Source organism: Ursus arctos, unplaced genomic scaffold (genome assembly GCF_023065955.2).
Source record: "Ursus arctos isolate Adak ecotype North America unplaced genomic scaffold, UrsArc2.0 scaffold_5, whole genome shotgun sequence".
In the NCBI taxonomy this organism is placed as follows: domain Eukaryota; kingdom Metazoa; phylum Chordata; class Mammalia; order Carnivora; family Ursidae; genus Ursus; species Ursus arctos.
This window is the reverse complement of record NW_026623067.1, coordinates 90,190,965-90,212,124: the sequence shown is the minus strand read 5'-3', so window position 1 is coordinate 90,212,124 and position 21,160 is coordinate 90,190,965. Positions and strand designations below refer to the sequence as shown.

At 39.4% G+C, this 21,160-nt stretch overlaps 1 protein-coding gene across 22 annotated transcripts in view; it reads right to left on the bottom strand.

Moving 5' to 3' along the window:
- Positions 1–1,127: 1,127 nt before the first annotated feature.
- APC (APC regulator of WNT signaling pathway) overlaps positions 1,128–21,160 on the bottom strand; it is a 301,009-nt gene continuing 280,976 nt past the window's right edge. For 12 of the 22 annotated variants that reach the window (XM_026498453.4, XM_048221202.2, XM_048221209.2 and 9 more), the window contains 6 exons: positions 20,581–20,634; positions 16,777–16,916; positions 16,172–16,249; positions 15,764–15,880; positions 11,239–11,453; positions 1,128–8,683 (listed from right to left, as the gene is read on the bottom strand). In XM_026498453.4, coding sequence (XP_026354238.2) covers positions 2,143–8,683; positions 11,239–11,453; positions 15,764–15,880; positions 16,172–16,249; positions 16,777–16,916; positions 20,581–20,634 — 7,145 coding nt within the window. In that variant the 3' untranslated portion in view covers positions 1,128–2,142. The remainder of the gene's footprint in view (positions 8,684–11,238; positions 11,454–15,763; positions 15,881–16,171; positions 16,250–16,776; positions 16,917–20,580; positions 20,635–21,160) is intronic. The other 10 variants (XM_048221203.2, XM_048221211.2, XM_048221207.2 and 7 more) reach the window with 3 other exon arrangements.

Genomic DNA, 21,160 nt, shown 5'->3' with positions numbered 1-21,160 from the left:
TCCATAAAAGTACTTGGAAGTGCTCATAAAAACTGGCATGTAGTAATTCAGAAAAATAGAAAATCAGGACCAAAAGAGGAAAGAAATATGACCTACATGCACAAGTATCCCTGTTAGAGAAAGCAGCCTTTGAGAAAAAGATAAAACTGTTATTATTCACAAATGACTTCATTCAGATAAAATGACAAAAATTTAAATGTTGATATATTCCAAAGTAAACTGAGGTGTTTACAAAGTGGTACAGTGGAAAGAGTATGGGCTTTGGAGTATTTACTGGCATTGATAAACACAGGCAAGGGGTAAATAACCACATGTGATTTCAAGGGCATCAAACAGATGTGCTTACTCCTTCTCAACCCCCTTTCCCAGTGCCCTGTCATACCTAAGGATCTTTTCCCTTCCCCAAATGCAGAGCGCATGAATTTTATCATTAAAAGTAAAGTTTCATTTATTCAACAAATATGTGAGCACTTGTCATTCTCACCGTCTCATCATTTAGGACAAATTCTGGGAAGATACATTAAATTACCTGTTAATACGTGTATCGGTTTATCTTCCTTCTCTCCTTCAAGGAGGATCTCCCTGCTCTGAGAGGAAGGGGGCACTGGAACATGTACCCCACAACTCTACCCACCAAAAACTAAGTTTTCCTTAACGGGCAGGGGTTTTTAAATAGTCTTTTGCATATCTTAATGGTATTAAGTCTACCTTTGAAGTTCCATGTGACTTGCATTTTCTGAGCATGGCAAAATGCTGATTACAATTGGCTGCAGGGATTTTGCCCTAACATACAGGGTGATAAAAGGTGTTCGTTCCGGGCCCAGTAGCAACAGAGGGCAGATGGAGGACAGGACAGTTACATTCCAAGACAGGGCTGGAAGAGACTACTTACACCTACGAATAATCAGTTAATTTTTCAAGTAGAGAATTCTATCAAGAAAAAGGAAATACTCTATGTGGGCCTATTATGTTCTACGTCTAGTCCTGTGCTAGGTAGTTCACACTGCTATTACATGAATTTGTTTCAAATCAACTCCAGCGGAGTAAGAAAAAATATTAAACATCAGGAGTGCTAAGCTAATCTCATTTAAGAAAAGTAAGCTTCAGGAATGGTTAAGTGCCAACAGTTAGCTTCAATTGTTTTTATTACAGTAAGAGGAATTTTACTCTTAATGCATAGAATTTGAAGAAAAAATTTATATAAGCTTTAAAAGAGGCCTTTTTGAAAATTATTAATACAAACGTGAAATAAGACCCTTCAAACAAATACCAATTTCAGTAATAGTTTACATACAGCAATAATTTATTCTGAAATGTTCATTTAGTTTCTGTTGAGACACGATTCATGTCTCATTAATAAAAGAGCAGCCATCTCACCTCAAATACCAGAATATACAACAAGTTACAGCATAGCAAAATTCTACCTACTTTCAGATAAACTCTAGATCAGGTAAAATAGCTTCATTCAATGTTTTACAGTTACACAGATTTTTTGTTGTGTTTTGTTTTGAGCACAAAATAGTGTAAATTGTTACACCATAGCTATCTATATGCACATAATGTGACCACAGAACTGTTAATCATTACTTCTGAAATTGAACCATCGGTTTCATTCATGCAGTAAAGCAAAGCAGGCTGGGTAAACTTGTTCATCGGGAACCATATTACTGTGAATTTCACAGCCACATGATTAATTATGATGTTAGATGGACTCACAAGGACTAAAACAGAATGGTTTTTTGCATAAATACCAATTTCTCCCTGATGTAAGTTTAGTCAGTTTATAATCTAGAAATGATTGAGAACAGCAATATATCATATCCTCTATCTGTAGTGTTCATTATTTTAAGACAAGCAATAATTAAAGGATGATGGGATGGGATGCTACTTAAATACATGTAAAACATATGTACAAATATACTTGGCTTTACCATTTTCCTCCTAACTATCAAGAGTGCCTCCCAAAATATGACCAGTGAAGACAAGGTATACTATCAAATATGGCTTCCAGAACAAAAACTCTCTAACAATCAAACCTATTTACACAATTTTTCAGTCTTTTAAAGTTTCATTTGAAACAAAATTTCTACATAGCAGTTGTAATTAACACATAATTTTCTGAGTTTCATCATTCCAGCCCTTTTACACAGATGTCACAAGGTAAGACCCAGAATGGCGCTTAGGACTTTGAGTTCCACTGGATTCTGTGCTGTCAGTTTTTGAATCTCGTTTCTTTGTGTTGTTGTTCACTGGTGTCGGGATCTGAGACGGCCGCGCTGAAGTGCTATCTGCACTGCTCTTCCTAGGGCTCGGGTTGTAATTGAAAGGAGTCACTCTGGCAGCAACAGTCCCACTAGGTGAACTGTGCTTGCTTGAGCTGCTAGAACTGAATGGTGTACGCTCAGCTAGAGAACTTTCACTAGTCTCTGATGCAGGGACAGGATTACTTTGTCCCGGTTTTGCCTCAGTTCCTTTTTGGTCTGGGGCATCTACCTGAATAAAGGAGTTCAGGCGGTTTTCCAAACCCACGGTGCGTACGGGAGCACTGCCATTCCCCACATTTTGTTTTCCCTTTTCTGAAACAGTGTCGATCACAGGGGGGGTATTTCCTGTTGGAGATCTTCCGGATCTAGGGTTGTTAATGGGACAGTCCTCAATTCTCACCCAAACATCCTCTGTTTTAGAAACAGCAGGTGCCATTTGATAAATTAGAGTCTTTGATTCAGCACCATTTGCAGCACCTGAGGAAGTGGTCTGAGAGGTACTATTTGTGGGAGAAATCTCACTTTCTTTTATTTTTCTCCATGTTCCTTTTGTGGATACTTGGTTTTCTTTAGTTTGTTTGGTTCCTGAAATAGAGTTCACATGTTTTTCATCCTCACTTTTCGCCTTTTCACTGGATTCTGATGAAGCAGAAAGAATTGAAGATGAACTTCCAGTTCTTCTCCAAGTGCTTACTCGAGGAAGGGATGATGAATGTTTGCTGTGCTCACGTTTCCAGGTTCCTGACCTATTAATCGGAAGTCTAGAAGGACTTTCAGAATGGGAGCGTGCTATATCATGGCGCTTTGCCGGTCTTCCATCATTATACTCTATGGTGGGACTGAGATTAGGTGGGAGTTTTCGCCATCCACCAGACTGAACAGATGAATGTGTGGACAGAGACATATCAGGAAGGGAAGGACTTAAAACTGGAGTCTGTGCCTGGGACCTAGTGGGAGAATCTGGTCTAGAAGATGGAGAAAGAGATTCAAATGAAGCAGATTCCTCCAATTTTCTCCTTAGGGTTGGGCTTGGAGCTTCTTTGATGAAAGTTGACTGGCGTACTAATACGGGTCTCTCTGACCTATCAGATTCACTTCCACTTGATTTAGTTGAAGACATTCTAGAAAGTTCCACCTTTTTATTGGATCCATTGCTATTATTCGTCTGATTTAGTCCTTTGGAGGCAGACTCACTTCTTGGGATACTACTGCCATTCTTGGATAAACCTGGTTGTTTGGTAAGGTTCTGCTGGCTCATCTGTCTGCCTGGAGATATATATGACATCTTCCCAGAACCCGAGGACTTAGTCGAAGCGGTACTAGGGGATGAAGTCCTTGGCAACTGAGATAATTTGTTAGGAGGACTTATTCCATTTCTACCAGGAGAAATTGAGTTTCGCCCTGGAGACTGCATAGGTCTACTTAATGGTTGTTGGGCAGGTCTTGAAGGAGTGGAATCTCTAGATCCTGATCTAGAAGGCCCTTTATTTGCCCCAGCTGGTTGGGATGTCTGCCTGGTTACAGGGCTTAATTCTGACTTCACTGATGGCTTGGCTCCTCTAGGAGAAGTGGTGGCTGTCTGACCTTCACTAGGGCTTTTGGAGGCTGGAGTCTTAAGGGGTGGGCCTTTTTTAGAAACTGGACTTGTACTTGAAGAGCTATTTCGAACTCCTGGAATATGAATCATTGTCCTGCCTCGAGAGATTGAAGGCATGTTTGCTTGAAGGGGCTGTTTCATTTGGCTTGAAACCTCTGAATGAGATCGAATTTTTCCAGTAATTAAACTTCTATAAACTTTCTTCCCTCCTTTGATTCCTTTATTTTCAGATTCTATCTTTTTAGTTTCCAATGTACTCTTCTCCCCAGGTTTTAGAATTCGTGGGCCCTTATTACTGGTAAAGGGCTTTTCCTCTTGATCAGGTGTAAGATGAAATGGTGATCCCAGAGAGATTCCTGATTTCAGTGAAAGGATGGAATCTGAGTCAGATGACGCTTGTCTAGATAAACAGGCAGCAGCAGCAGCTTGATGTAAACTACTTACTATGGAATTTGCACCTTCTTGAATAGCCTTCCAATCAAAATTTTCTGAATCCGGGGATAAACCATGTTCTGAATCTGGTCTCTGTATATCTTTCAAATCGAGTGTCAAATCTTCTGCTAATATGCCACTCATATTCCTGGGACTATGCTTTTCATTATCACCCTTAAGCCTTGAAGGCTTTTTCTTTTTCGGCATTGCAGAACTTATACATTCCTGCAACAGGTCATCTTCAGAATCAATACTGAGAGAACTGAGAGAACTGTTTCTTGAGAAACAAACAGGGGTATCTTCAACGTGAAATGATTTAGGAGCGTAACCTGATGCCTGAGGTTTGCTTGGTTCTCCCTGTGAGTCAGGGGGCTCTGTCTCTTTGACAGGTTCATTTTCTTTGTTATTGTTGTTTTCTTGATCAATGTCACTAAGAGAACTTAGAGAGGAGTTTCGAGAAAAGCACACTGGAGTATTTTCAAGAGCAAAATTTTGTAATTTCTCATCAGTTGCTGCTCCTCTGTCCGGTGCACCTTTGGACGACTGTGGAAAAGTGGATTGCTTCTGCAGCGTGGGTTTAGACTGACCTCGATTTACTGGATGGTTTGTAACAGCCTGTGTTTTGTTAGCTGACTGTTGGTTAGAGGTTAGTTCTGTGTGGCTGGTAACTTTAGCTTCGGATTCCTTATTTTCTTTCCCCTTTCTTAATTCAGCCTTTTCCCTGGAAAGGTCAACATCATCATCATCAAAATCTAGAGAACTCAAAGAATCATTTCGTGAAAAACAGTATGGAGTTCCTTCAATAGGCGTGTAGTGATGAGGTGAATCAAAAGTAAAACTTCCTCTGACTCGATCTTCATTATTTGGTAGCTTATCATTGAAGTCCTTGGCATTATTTTTCAAGTTCTGTTTCTTTGAATCTTTGTTGTCTGAGAAAGTTCTTTCAGCATTTAAATTATTTTTTGAGTCTGTATTTTTTCTTACACGTGTCCTATATTCAGTATTTTGTGGCATAGGTTTTACTGGTGAAGTAGGTTTCTTTTTCTTACCATCTAACTGATTTTTGTTAGCTCCAGATGAAGACATAGATGCTTGCTGGACCTGGTCCATTATCTTTTTCACACGAAAAGGCTTGTGACTTTTCCCTTTGGGCATAGCAGAATTAATGCATTCTGCAAGAATATCACCTTCTTCTGTTTTACTGTCATCCGGCTCAGGTATAGTTACAGATGGGGTTTTTCCTCTTTGAGCCTCATCTGTACTTCTGCCTTCTGTAGGGATGGTATCTCGTTTTTCGAATTCACTTGACTGTGCCGCTGTTCTAACCCCTTCTCCAGCAGCGAACTCATTTGGGGGAGATTCTATCGTTAGATCACTTAAAGACGTAGCTGTGGAAAAGTTTATGGGTGTCCCTTCTACACAGTATACCCGCGGCATGTCATCTCCTGGTGTAAAACTAACGTGCTTTTGCGCTTGTAACCTGTTTTGTGATGGAAGAAGTTTGTACACAGGGAGCTGACTTGGTTTTCTTGCCACAGGTGGAGGTAATTTGGAAGCAGTCTGGGCTGGTTTTTTGGCTTTGCGTGAAGATTTTGTTGGCATGGCAGAAATAATACATTCTTCTAGTATTTCAATATCATCATCATCTGAGTCATCTAAGAGATCTTTTTCAGAATCAGTAGGTTTTTCTGTCTCTTTTTCCTGGTTTTCATTTGCTTCCTCAGGCTGCTCGGATTCAGTTTCATTCCCATTGTCATTTTCCTGAACTGGAGGCATTATTCTTAATTCCACATCCTTCTGTATAAATGGCTCATCGAGGCTCAGAGCACTCAGGCTAGATGAACAAGAAAATCCATCTGGGGTACTTTCTGTGGCAAAATGTAAGAGAGTGTCAGCATCTGGGAGAACCTGGACTCTCTGTACCGCAGCGTTTACAGCTGCTTGCTTAGGTCCGCTCTCTCGCTTTTCCGCAGTAGGGGCTTTGTTTTTAGGTACCTCTCGCTTAGTCTGAACTGTCTGAGGAGGAGGGGGAGGGGTCTTACTTCTGCTTGGTGGCATGGTTTGTCCAGGGCTATCTGGAAGGTCACTGGGGCTTATAATGCCACTTACCATTCCACTGCAGGGTTCACTCTGAACGGAGCTGGCAATTGAACGACTCTCAAAGCTATCGAGCGAGCTGACCGAAGTACACCGGCTAAACATGAGTGGGGTCTCCTGGACATACTGCTCCGGTGGGCTTTTAGGTGTCTGAGCACCACTTTTTGATGGAGATTTGGCCCCTGAAGAAAATTCAACAGCTTTATGCCTGGTTGATTCTGCAGATAAACCAGAAGCCTGAAGTCTGCTGGATTTGGTTCTAATGTGCTGTGATACTGTTGGGACTTCACTCACAGAATCTTCTGTCGTTCTAGTCCCGCTGTTTTCTTTGATTTCGGCTATTTGTAGAGTATTAGCAGAATCTGTTTCCTGTGTTGCCTGATCACACCCTATTTCATCTTCAGCTGAAGACAAAGATGATAATGAACTGCAACGTGAAAAACAAATCGGTGTATCCTCTACACAGTACGTCTGTATTGTTTCTTGGTTGATAGAAGGAACTTTGCAGGAGGTGGCTTTTGGGGTCTGACCAGTTCTGCTTTGTGCTGAACTTGGATGGTGCTGATTCTGCCTCTTGCCATTAGACGAAGGTGTGGATGTATTCTCACTGCTTGAAGGGAGGTGTTCGGTTTTAGTGCTCTGTCCAGATGAATTCTTTGAGAATGAAAATGGTGGTTTCTGTGAGGAAGCAATGTCTGTGGCATATTTTAAACTATAATCAATAGGCTGATCCACATGATGTTTGTCTTCATTATATTTTATGCTGTAATTTGTTGGTCTTTCTTCCTCCTCACGTTGCTCTTCCTCGGAGTAGCGTTCACTATAGTTGGTTGGCTTATCATCTTCATAGTCATCTTCCTGACACAAAGACTGGTTTACATTTTGATTAATTCCATGATTAGAACCTACTCGATTTGTTTCTGAACCATTGGCTCCTCTTGACCTATATGGGGAAACACATTCCTGCTGTCCAAAATGTGGCTGGAACTTGAGGTGTTTATCGTCAGTGCTCTCGGTGTATACGGGGTAAGTTGTGCTTTGACTTCTTGATTGTCTTTGCTCACTCTGTTTTATTTCATCTTCTATTACATGTTTGGGTCTTGCCCATCTTTCATTCTGTGAAGGGCTCTGCCTTCCGGAGTTCAACTGCTCATCTGAATACTTAAGACTGTAGTTTATTGGCGTATCTAGTTCTCCGTCATTGTCATCCATATGATTTGCACTATGTATTTTATGGGCTAGGTCAGCTGGGTATTGACCATAGCTGCAAAATTTACTTTCATCGTCCTCAGAATAGGATTCAATGGAAGGCTTCATCTGACCTCTTTTACCGTAACCATCACTACTACTGACACTATTTAAACTATCATTTGAAGATCTCTTATATTCCAATTTAGCATAAGGCATAGGACATGTCCTATTTGAATTTTCTGACTTACTGAAGTTGTAAGTGTTTGCATGTGTGTGGGCAGTAGAGCTTCTTCTTAGTGCATTCCTCTCGTCTGTCCCACAATGTAACTCGGTGGTAGACCCAGAACTTCTGTCTTCCTGGGAGGTGTGAATGGCTGATACTTCTTCCATGACTTTGGCAATCTGGGCTGCAGTGGTGGAAATCTGCAAACCTCGCTTTGAAGAAGGGCCTGGATTTTCCGTTGCTGGGTGGTAGTTGCCTAGGCTAATTCCTCGTTCTCTCTCCAAACTTCTATCTTTTTCAGAACGAGAACTGTCTAAACTTCCTCTTGATGAAGAAGAGCTGGGCAACACTGTAGTATTTAAATACGGTGAAAGGACGGTCATGTTTCCAGCATTAAAATTGTCTGACCTATTATCATCATGTCGATTGGTGTCAAAAACATAGTCACTATAGAGACTTTGCTTGTGTCGTTGCTTATTACGATGAGATGCCTTGGGACTTAAATTGTCAATATTGTCAAAAGTTTCTGATAAATGCTGAGCATCCAATTCGGCTTCTAGGGCCTTTTGTTTTCTGACATGAAGCGATGGCAAGCTTGAGCCAGGAGACATAATATTGGCATCCTTATACTTTGCAGGTCTATTTGCCATGAGATTCCTTAAAGCCGCAGCGCTTCCCATAGCAATCATTTTGTGCTTTGAATGAATGAGGTTCTTGAGCATGCTGACTGCCCCCATGTCCCATAATGCTTCTTGGTCTTTAGGATTTCTTGCTGAGAGATTCCACAAAGTTCCACATGCATTACTGACTATTGTCAAACTGTGAGATTTCAAGTGTTGTAATAAGGTTTGCAGGCAGTTGTTCTCTCTTAGGATTTGCCTGAAATAAAATAAGAGATCCCAAAATTAAGGTAAAAATCTCCTTATTATAACAACAAATAAGAGGTTAGAAAACAAAGTTAAATCTAAAGATAACTACTAAAACTTATTAATAGGCATAATAAAACTGCCCCAAATAATACTACAAATTTCAAGCATTTCACATCTCCTTTTGTTCCTACTTCATTTAATGTTTATTGTTTAAAAATATTCATCTGTCAGACTAAAAGAAGTAAAAGTGTTAATTTTAATCTGTTCTGCATTTCCTATTCTGATCCAATAGCTTTTTTTTTTTTTTTAAAGATTTTATTTATTTATTTGGCAGCGAGAATGAGCCCTAAGTAGGGGAAGCAGCAGGCAGAGGGAGAGGGAGAAGCAGGCTCCCCGCCAAGCAGAGAGCCTGATGCGGGGCTCGAACCCAGGGCTCTGAGATCATGACCTGAGCCGAAAGCAGATGCTTAACCAATTGAACAACCCAGGTGCCCCTGACCCAACAGCTTTTAACTTTTTTCCTGGGGCGCATGGGTGGCTCAGTTAGTTGAGCATCCAACTTTTTTTTTTTTTTTTAAAGATTTTATTTATTTATTCAACATAGATGGAGACAACCAGCGAGAGAGGGAACACAAGCAGGGGGAGTGGGAGAGAGGAAGAAGCAGGCTCATAGCGGAGGAGCCCGATGTGGGACTCGATCCCAGAACGCCAGGATCATGCCCTGAGCCGAAGGCAGATGCTTAACTGCTGTGCCACCCAGGCGCCCCGAGCATCCAACTCTTGATTTCAGCTCAGGTCATGATCTCAGGGTCTTGGGATAAAGCCCTGTGTTAGGCTAGCCACTCAGCAGGGAGTCTGCTCGAGGATTCTCTTGCTCTCTCCCTCTGGCCCTCCCCCCACTCACACTCTCTTTAAAATAATTCCTGAGCAAGCAGATATATTTGATTTACATGGTGAGAGAGTTCCCCCAATGAATGTATCATAAAATCTTATGCTGAACAGGGACTTTGTGGTAACTTAATCTGTGGATGGGTTCCACAATGTTGACTACTAAGACATCTTGGAAGAGGCAGAAAAATCGATCGATTGATCTTTATGTAGTCAGGGAGCACACTGTAAGCTCCTAGACTGGCAAACTGCCTTTTTAGAGTAACCTCTATGCTCCTGGATTGATTTTGTGATAATGCCATCCCCCTTAGAATTGTGCTCTGTCAAGCTGTGTGTGTAGTTGTTACTTCTAATGAAAGGTCTTGAAATTTAAAGGTAACTATAAAAACAAGGGTTGAGAGTTAGCATAATGACCTTTGGGACTTGAAAGAGCTACAGCTTGTTTAATGCACGGTAAACTTAAGTTTAATGATGGCATATTCAACTTTAGAGGGCTTTAAAACTGATCGGCAAGGGTGTACAATGAGCTCTAACATGACAATCTTCTCTCAGAAGTCTAGCAGACACCTGAGTGTTTACTGAGTTTAAGAGGTCTTCTTTGCATAGCAGAGAGGGCTATAAGGCTTGTCTGTGCATCAAAGACCTAAAGAGAAGATGTTCACATTCTTTACAAGTTCTGTTATTAAAAGTACCTCATAGTCTTTCTGAAAATGAGAAGCAATACTGGATAAAAAATAAATAAATATGCTGTGAAAAAACCCATATGTACATATTTTTTGAGAGTGGGGGGGCGGGGAGAAAGAGAATCTCAAGGAGGCTCCACACCCATCATGGAGCCCAACTTGGGGCTTGACCTCATGACCCTGAGATGATGAACTGAGTCGAAATCAAGTCAGACGCTTAACCGAATGAGCCACCCAGGCGCCCCAAGATACCCATATGTTTGTTGACAAAACAGAGAGCCCAAGTACTAAAAATGTGTGCCTTGTATCTGAGATACTTTCTTAGGTTTCATACCCCTAGATGAATGGCTGTTGGCTAAATAATATTAAGATTATTGATATTAAGACACCATTAAAAAAATGTGAACCACTGGGGGTGTCGGGTGGCTCAGTTGCTTCGGTTAAATGCTGACTCTTAATTTTGACTTAGGTCATGATCTCAGGGTCCTGGGATCAAGCCCCCTGCAGGGCTCCGCACTTAGCAGGAAGTCTGCTTGTGATTCCCTCCCTCTCCGCTTGCCCTTCCCCCGGCTCTCTCTCTCTCTCTCTCAAATAAATAAATAAATAAATCTTAAAAAAAGAAAAAAAAAAAGAACTACTGGATTCTCTGGATCATACCTATAGCTTTTGTTTTTTATAAACCTATATTCCCTTATGCCATACTAACATACAATGGGATTTTGTTCTCTGTAGTATTCGTGACTTTAATTTTTTTCCCTTCATATGGGTTATACCTCTCAATTGTCATCTGTTTATTTCTACCCATCTTTATACTATAAACTTTTATTAGAATAAATATACTAACAAGGTAGGAATTAATAGTTATCTTTTCACTGTATTATAATCTGGCTTAGCACTTGTACAATTACACAAAACACTGCTTACAACTGGGTCTTTTTGAGGGTATGAATTCTACACTAACTCATTTAAAAGTAATATAAAATGCTGTATTTACCTGTGGTCCTCATTTGTAGCTATCAAGCTGGACACGTTCCGTAATATCCCCCCTCCACTTTCAATAATGGCTAAAGTATTTGTCTGGCTTCGGTAGGTGAGAGTGCCGACCAGAAACGCAAGCGCACCGTCCACAGCACATATATCAGCTTTATTCTCAGTGCAATGTGCTGACAAGTTCCATAAGGCACTCAATACGCTTTTCAGGGTTGATTCCTATTGAGAAACAGAACATGTGTCATCTAATTAGAGCTGGAATATGCCTCTTACAATTTCTATGTTTACTTCTATTGAATAAATTGTTATTGTTATTATTTATCTCCCCTGCTGCTCACCCCTCATGGGCAAAGTATAGGCCCTCTCCATTTAGAAAAACTGATAAAATACCAAATGGAACTTAAGTAAGCGATAGCCCCATAGAACAAACAGAACAAGAATACTAAACTAATGACCTTTCTGAACTTTATTCTAAGTGTTTAGATGTACACACATATCTTACAAGAGCTCATATTAGAATATGAAACATGGTGTGCATTGTGAAGAGAACATCTGCATGATAATAGAAACCAGAAAAAAAATCCTCTACGTGCTGATATGGAAAGATGTCTAAGACATATTATTAAATAAAAGAGCAAGTTGCAAAGCAGTATGTATAATATTGTTTGTATAAAAAGCACACATATATACTTATATGTGGTTGATTCAAAAGTAACACTATGACTTATTAAAAAAATAAGCATACTGCAAAAACTCCAATTTCTTAAAATTCCCAAAGAAACAAAGTAATTAAAAAAATTAGAACTTCCTTGGTATATAACATCATAGCAAACTGTCAAATTGTAATTGCTACAAAACCAAAACACTGAGTATATAATTAAGGGTATTTGGTTAAAACTTGACATGGTCCTGATGTCAGTTTTTCTTCTTACTATAAATTAACCAAGGAACAAACATTCATTAAAAATCTACTCTGTGCCTATCACAGTCACTCCAAAGGATACCAATGTGGCAAGCTGATACCTGCTAACAGGTGACTCGGGAAAAAAAATGCAAAACCATACATGAACAAAGGAAAGATTACTGGTACCTGAATTTAATCAAATAAATAAAATATTACACGGAGGAGAGCAGATCTGTAGAAGATAAGACCTGTACATTCAGAGAGAAGACAGTTGCTCCTGGCATGGACGTGGGAATCAGCAAGGGAGGACTGAAGAATAGAAAGAAGACACATAGGAGATTCAAGTCCATGCTGGGGAGCAGTGTTAGGTCAGGTGAGATGGTAAAAGAAGGCCCTGAATGTCAGGTCAAACACTCTGGGCCTGACCCAATAAATAGCTAGCCACTGTGTTCTCTTCATCAGGAAATTAAGAGAATCTAGGAGCAAATACAATTTACTGGGAGGCAGGGAAGAAGTGCTTTCACCAATCGAGATGTGAGAAGGTTAAGAGCTCACTTTTAATTACACTGTGATTGAGGTAAAGATGGGACAGTCAATTATCCCGAGAACAGAGAAAACAGCAACAGTTCAGAGGTGTTAAGTGAGCTCAGCTACAAATGGCCCAAAGGTCAGAGGTGAGAGGTAAAGGTAGGAAAACAGAAGTTGCTCTCTACGAGACTATGTGTAGAGGAAAGGGTTTTGTTTCAAAGAAGCTTTATAGTTAGAAGTAGAGGAGAAATGATTAGACGTTTAAGTATAGGTGGTAAAAACGAAGGAGTTTCAATAAGGTATGTGATCCAAAAGTATCAAATACAGGTGTAGGGAGAAAAGAAACCCCAGTTAAACTATAAACCTAGATTTTATTAGAAGCAAAATTAGAAGGAACTGAAGTAGGTATGGCCAGTGAAGGAATGGAGCCAGTGACTTGTTCAGTGTTGTGGTTGCTACAGAAAAAAGAGAAACACTGCAGGAGTTACAAGAAGAAACAGAAAGCGTTTTTTGTTTGCTTTCTTAATTTTCAAAACATTAAGCCTCTTATAAAGATAGCTGAAACAAAAAAGCCATCTCTATACTCAGGAGATAGAAGACAGGAGTAAAAGACTAACAGCTATTTTTTTTTTTAAAGATTTTATTTATTTGAGAGCGAGAGAATGAAAGAGAGATCATGAGCAGGGGGGAGAGGTGGAGGGAGAAGCAGACTCCCTGATGAGCAGGGGGCCTGATGCAAGACTCCATCCCAGGACTCCGGGATCATGTCCTGAGCCAAAGGCAGATGCTTAACCAACTGAGCCACCCAGGCGCCCAGGGACTAATAGCTTTGAGTAAACAGCAATGCTTGGGGCACAGAATGCAGAGAAGAAAAGGTTCTGTATAGAAGAGTATGAGCCAGCTCAATGGAGTTAAAATGATGCAATGCATGGGGATATGGAAGGTAGTTCGGACTCTCCTGGTCATTAGCAGTAAAGCTGAAACGGAAGAGGCGATGAATTAAAAAGAGAATGTTCAGAATGACTATTGCATTGAATGTAGAAAAAGAGGAAAAAAGTAAATTCTAACATTGTTAACCAGAAGCAGGCCCAAACCAAAATTGGACATTATAAATTTCTGCTGAGCCAGTTTTTTCAAGATGGGGCTTACATTAAAAATTTATAGATGAAAAAAGTATTTATAGATGAATTTATGGATGATAATCTTTGAAATACTACTCTTCCTTTATAAGAACTAGGTATGTATTTTCATTTATTATGGTCTTCTTTTGCATTTCTCAGGAGGAGGAATCTTTTATTATAGGTTTCACAGTTTGTAGCAACTATCTGTATAAAGATCTTTGAGGTCCTTGAAAGACAAAGTCATGAACTCTTAGCAACAGTATGAGTTCCCATAATACATGCAAACACATTAAATCTTTCTGAAAATATACACATTTGATTAGGAGTCAAAGTGTAGATGCTAATTTTTTGGTATAATTTTATCAAGGTATAATTGGAGAACAATAAACTGCACATATTTCCAATGTGCAATATGATCACTTTTGATGTATGAGCATACCCATGAAGCCATCACTACAATCAGGATAACAGACATTTATATCATCCCCCCAAATTTCCTAGTACCCTCTTGCAATCCACTCCCAGCCCCAGGCAGCTACTGATCTGTTTTCGGTCATTACAGATTGTTGCATGTATCAATAGCTCATTTTTTAAATAGCCAAATACTATTCCATTGTGGACATCCCATAATTTATTTAACCATTCACCTGTTGATGGACATTAGAATTACTTCTAGTAATTTGGCTATCAAACAGTATTGCTGCGAACACCTGTGTTTAAGACTTTGTGCAAACAGAAGTTTTTGTTTCTCATAGGTAAATACTTAGGACCGGAATGGCTGGGTGGTGTGGTTGGTATATGTGTAACTTTAAAACACTGCCAAGTGTTCTCCAAAGTGGTATACCGTCTTACATTCCCACCAGCAGTGCACGAGCGTTCCAGCTGCTTAACATCCTTGACAACACTTGGTTAATCTTTTACATTTTAACCAATATAATATGTGTAATGGCATCTCACTGTAGTTTTAATTTGTATTTCCCTGATGACTAATGATGCTGAGTATTTTTTCAAGGGCTTATAGGCCATTCATATATCTTCTTTCCTGCAAGAAATACAAGTGTTCTGCTGATTCAAGAGTTTTTTAAAGGTATTTTTGTGCAGATCCTAAGTATATCTGAATATTATCGTTATAACCACTTTTTTAATTGAATACTTTTCTTATTTCTAATGATTTTTCAGTTGATTTTCTTGGGGTTTCCAGGTATAAAATAATTTCACAAAAACACATAGACAAATAAATAAACAAAAACCTAAAACTCTTTGCCTTCTCTAAAAAGGAAATTTTGAAGGAAAAAAATGTAGGCTGTGGGTCTAGTGGGACTGGCTGGGTCAAAGGAAGCTCAGATTAGCTAAGAAGACCTGCTTAGTCCCTCCCAAATTTCAAGTTTAATTTTTTTCTTTTTAAGTTAGCTTAGTCTCTGAAGTAGATATGCCACCTGGTGATATTTCCTTTTGTAAACAAATTATTATTTGAGGAATTCCTTATTCTTGGGTCTGATCACCTCTTGATAAGGTGACTATCAAAACTGAGGACTCCGGAGAGCACAGAGGTAACAATGACACCATGTACACAGTGACTCTCCCCTGGGGGTGATTTTCTCCCTTCGCCTTTCTGGGGCACCTGTGGTACTACTACTGGAGCCGTTTCTGACTGTCATGACTGAGGGGAAGTGCACTGGTATCTAGTGGCCAAAGGCCGAAGATGCTGCTAAACGCCCTACAAAGCACAGGGCAGTCCCTCAGGACAATTATCTGGTCCAAGATGCTGATAGTGTCAATCTGAAACCCTGACTTATCCTAGCCTGCTTCGCGCAGTCTTTTCCATCTTAATACTTCACAAGTTTCGAGTAGTCTAAGACGAAGAACTGGTGAGATAAGCAGGTCAGAAATTAGGGAATCTCAAGGGTGGGAAAGGGTAGCAAAAAAGTAACCAAAAATGAAATCCAAATTAGAATGTTAAATGTTTTCAAAGGTACCTTTTTAACTTCCAGAGCACATTCCATCAATGCTTTCACACTTCCAACTTCACGCAATGTCTTTTTACTATTTACATCTGCCCGCCAAGACAAATTCCTCAAAACGCTTGCAATAACCTGCAAATGAAATTAATTTTAGAATAATTTGAATATAAAATAATTTATAGTTGTTTTGTTTTGAATGCTAGTGGTAAGAGCAGAGATGTACTAATAAAGAAATTCCTCCTAAATGCTAATACAGTGCCAAAAAGAATTCCTACAGTATTAATTATTTTCCTTTATTCTGGTGTTAATGTAACCATAATTGAAACATGAGACACTAAATACTGAGCCACAGTTTAAATTAATCTAAATCAGGATATTAACCCACTAATATCCAAGACAAACATCTGAAATTCTAACTGGTACCTGCTGTAAGTCCTCACTTTCAGATTTTAGTTGGGCCACAAGAGCTCTCATGCAGCCTTTCATAGAGCAGAGTGTAGCCTGTAAAATTAGAAATGGAACAGAGGGTCACTAACAAGGCAACCGGATGCTGTGCTTTATTTTTTACTAACAACCTTCAAATCCAGTTTTAATGGTCTCATTTTAATCATCCGAATATTTCACCCCTAAAGCCCCAGAACCAGATTACAGAAAGGAAGTCTTCTGCAATCTGTTCTCTCCTAGTAAACTGGAAAAATAAAATGAGTAAGTGATAAGAAATGATAAGCAAAGGGTTTTAACACTCACATCTGTCATCAGAATTTTTAGACTATTGCTCTCATTCCTGGGAAGAGTATTTTAAACGCAATTAAATAAACCCACTACTGTGTTCCATCTTTTGCCTTTGTTTAGGCATAAGACAACCTAATGAGTAAACTATGCAGTGGTGTGTGAAGTTCAGGTTTTTTTTTAATCAGTGTTTAAAGTGAAAGTGGAGGAGAGTGAAAAAAGAAAATCAGCGAAAAGGCATTTGTATGAAACTAACTCACACCAGAGAGATCTTAAGAAACAGATCTTATAAAACATACCTTGTTGGCTACATCTCCAAAAGTCAAGTTTGTCAAAGCCATTCCAGCATATCGTCTTAATGTAATACTGTAGTGGTCATTAGTTAGCCCATACATTTCACAGTCCACTTGCAATAATTCTGCAATGGCCTGTAGTCCCCCTAATTTAAAAAGGGCAAGAGGAAAAAGACAATAATCTAAAATAAAACAAGTGGTACCAAGTTTAAAAATTAATTATTAGGAAGACATTTCAAAGGAGAATATATGATTTAAATACGTCTTTAGAATTACAAGCTACAAAAATTGTTACAAAGAACTTCTGTGTGATACTCAAAGTACAACTGATAATGACTCCATTTTCCGCCAGTCTTCTCCACCCTCCAGACCCTTGCCTTACTGAGTGAAGTGAGACTATACTCTGTTTACTGCACATGTGCTCGATCTTGTCATTGATGAAGAAGGCTATGTTCTAACACAAGGTCTTCCTCCATGAAGGCAGAAAAAGGTAACTTATTTTTATTATTACAACTTTACAAACATTCTTCAGTGTTATACACTGTGGCCTAATTAATGTTTTTTTATCTGCCAAATAATTATCATTAGGAATCCTGGGACTTTTAAATGAAACTGTGCAGGAAGCAAAGCTAATTTTTTTATGAAAAAGAATTATCTGTTCAACTTATTACTAAGTTCTATAAAACCACTTGTTATTTATATATTTTTAAGAATTTCTTACTTTTCTTTGATACTCACAAGTGTCAAATACCAACTACGCTAGGATGTAGTATTTTCTTTCCCCTTGATTCCCACCACCGGGTATGCCTGGTAATGCCCACAGTGGTCAACACTAGGAAGGCAAGGAGAGAAACGAAGGAAAAGGAAAGGGAAAGACAGAAAGGAAAAGGCAGGAACAAAACAGAACAAAAAAACCAAAGGTAAAGCAAAATGGTGAGCGAGTGAATAAAAATAAAAATGCATATGGAAGCAATTCAAAATATTATTCATCATCAATATTAGTCATCATGGGACTGGAGATATTGTTTTGTCACAGAGAAGTGGCTTAGACAGAAAAAAGGAGGATGAACAAAAACAGGTGATTCTTGGAAATTCTAAGTCTAAACAGTCAGGTTATTAATCTGGAAGAGGATCTCTAGGTTTAGTATTTTTGTAAATGATCTATAAGGGTCAGTATGTAGAGGAATCTGCAAGTTCGTAATACAAAGTTCTAACTTGGGTCAAGAATTCCAGGCCAGGAAAATTAACTGTAGGAAGACTGGTGCAAATCTTTATGACGAGCAGCAGGGACAGATGAGTCTGAATATAGATAAGTGAAAATTAATTTGGTTAAGGAAAACCCAAACCATATTTAGGAAGATTTTCTTCCATCCACCCATGATGATGGACAAATACATGGCCGGTGAACACAATACAGTGACTGTCTTTATGGAGCTTACACATGAGAGCAAAGGCAGACTCTGAACAACTCACTTAGGCATAAGGGCTGTGCAGAAGCACAGGGAAAGGTAAACAGGTGGACTTCACCTAGATTGGGAGTTATCAAGAAAAAGGCTGAGGAAATAATGTTTAGGTTAAGAAAGACGTACAGGATGAATGAGTATCTAAAGACGGGTGGGGCAGGAAAAACAGAAAAGCACTTTAGACAGATGAAACAGTGTGTGCAGGAGCCCCCGAGCCTGAAATACACAGCAGTAAGGAGAAAGTCTCAAGATGAGGCTACAAAATGGGTAGAGGCCGTATCATGCAAGACTTTATATGTCACACCAAGGATTTCCGACAGGGGAAGGAATAATTAAACGTACATTCTAAACAGATTCCTGCAGTTGCAGGACGCAGAATGGATAACTGGAAGTGGGGAGCCAAAAAAGACAAAGATCTGCAGAGTAGGAGAGGTGAGAGTGACCCGAACTGGGGATGGAAAGGAGAGCAGCGATTTGAGATAAATTTAAGAAGCAGAGTTAAAGTACTCAGTTACTAAATGCAGGGGATGAAGAGGATAGAATTATGGTATGTCTTCCGAGACTCTGGCCTGAGGAACTGGGTTGACTGCCATGCCATTTTCTGAGAAAAAGAACCCTGGAAGAGACAGAGGTTTGGGGCTGAAGGAGATAACAAATTCAGTTGGGGAAGTTGAGTTAAAAATGTCTGAAAAACCATGTAAGTGAAGATGTCAGATGAAGAGTTTGATAATTATCTAAAACTCAGGAGAGAGGACGTGGAAAACACTGTAACTGAAGCCATGGATTGGAGGATATTGTTTAGAGACGAAGAAAACCTAGGACAGAGCTTTGAGGAATTCCCACCATGTAATACTTGAGTAAACGAGAAGGAGCCAGTAAAAGAACGGAGGGTTTTGACTCAGGAAACTCCATGGGAGTCACTGATGATCTGAAGACCGCGGCCCTGCATACTGATAAGACCACCAAGATGCTGAGCACTACAAACCAGGCTACTGATACCAAAACAGAACATACTACGCCTCGTGCCTGTATGAGATCCTGCTCGGTGTGGCAGTATCCGTGATACTTTCTCAAGAAAGGAGAAATGATCTACTAAAGAAGGTCTCAAGAAGGCACTAAATGAAGAAAGAATTTTTTTTTAATAGAAAAACTAAAACACATGGGACTTGATTCTGAAAACAAAGATTAAAGAAGGACAGGGTCAATATCAATAAAACCATGAAGAAAAAAGAACATTTGATAAAATTTAGGATATCAGATAAAAGAGAGAGCCTTTTATGAGTTCAGGCAAGTGAAAAAACTTTAAATTTTAAGGCAATGAATACAATCCATATGTCAAAACTATAAATGGATTCACAGAAATATGATGTGAATTCACGGCTGACAGAATAAAAAATAGGTTTTGCCCTTAGAAAAGTTAGGCTGTTTCAAGGTAATGCAAAGATGATAAGCATATCCTTTCACGTTTTGCTCAGTGTCTGTGTTTAAAAAAAGTGGTCCAGATGGACCAGATATTATCCAATGTGCAATCTCATAACCTTAAAGCTAGTAGAGGACCAGTGGCTTCAACAGAAACCAAGAGAACCCTTCATTTAGACTTATGTATATATAAAAGATAGAGAAAGAGGACACTTAGTTTTAAAAAGTGTATTATTTTCCTTTTACTTGGGTTAGATAGTCACCATTAGCATGAAATGCCTCATTCTAAAATAAACATTAGGGGCTCAACATAAATATTCTATATATTGATGTTTCACAAAATTTCCTGATCATAAGAATCACCTGGGCTGCTAATTAAATGATTCCTAGGTTCCCCTCTGGAGATTCTGCTCTACTAAGCCTGCTTGCTATAGGGCCAGAGAATCTATATGGTTTGATAAGTACCTCTGTGATTATTACGATCTAGTTTTGGAAATACTAATACAAAGAAATCGTGAGTTCCTTGAAAGTCAGAACCGTATCTTTACCATTTTTACTAGCACAGTTTCTGGGACAGAGCTGGGACTTAATCAATGTATACATCACTGATAGCATAGTCTAAAACCTGCAATACTAACAGGTGCAAACCTAAATGACCTTGGTAAGTTGTAGAATCTTCTTGTATGTACAAATGATAGTCCCAGGTGACTGGGCTTGGGAATTTCCCTTCATCTGTTTGGGACTTCATTCCTCCTTATCCCTCACTGTCAGATACCTTATACTTCCTTACTCCATCTCCCCACAATCCACAAACCTTGATTTTTCTTTTGCTTTGTGCAAATTTAGCGTCTAGGAATGAGAAGAAAGTAATCCCCTGTGGCTCTGTCCCCAGCAGTCACACCCCCAGAGGCCCCATCCTGCTCCTCACCTGAAAGCCCCTGCCCTAGCTCCTGTGATGAAATGCCCCGGGTAGCCTTCCTACCTGAAGAAGGAAGAGGAACAAATACTGAGTCTAGGTTTTACTTTGAAATTCAGATGATTAATGTGTCAGTCCTAGTCTACAGTTCATTGGAACACAGGGACATTTACAGAAAAATCTTTGCAGTAGTTTAAAATTGGATTAGTTTTCTTGTTTATTCAAGATTTTTATCCCCTTCCCATTATTACTAGCATTAAAAAAATACCCAGACATAGAATTTTCACAAATGCTGAGACTACTGAGGAGGTGAGAACCCATAAGACCACACTCAGTTCCACAGGAGGCTGCGGGGTGGGGGAAGGAAAGAGAATCAGATGGGCCAACTGCGAGGGTCTGTGCGAAGAAAAGCATGGCTGGAGGGCAGGCCTGAGATCACAAAGTACACAGCCCCCCAAGTGATGACTCTGAAGGAGACAACACTCATTTTTGGCCATGCAGATTCTCTGTGTTTAAGAGTCTCATGATTTTGTGACTTTTGAGATAAATGATGAATGACAATGATGAGGGTGGCAGGAATACAAAGGGGGGG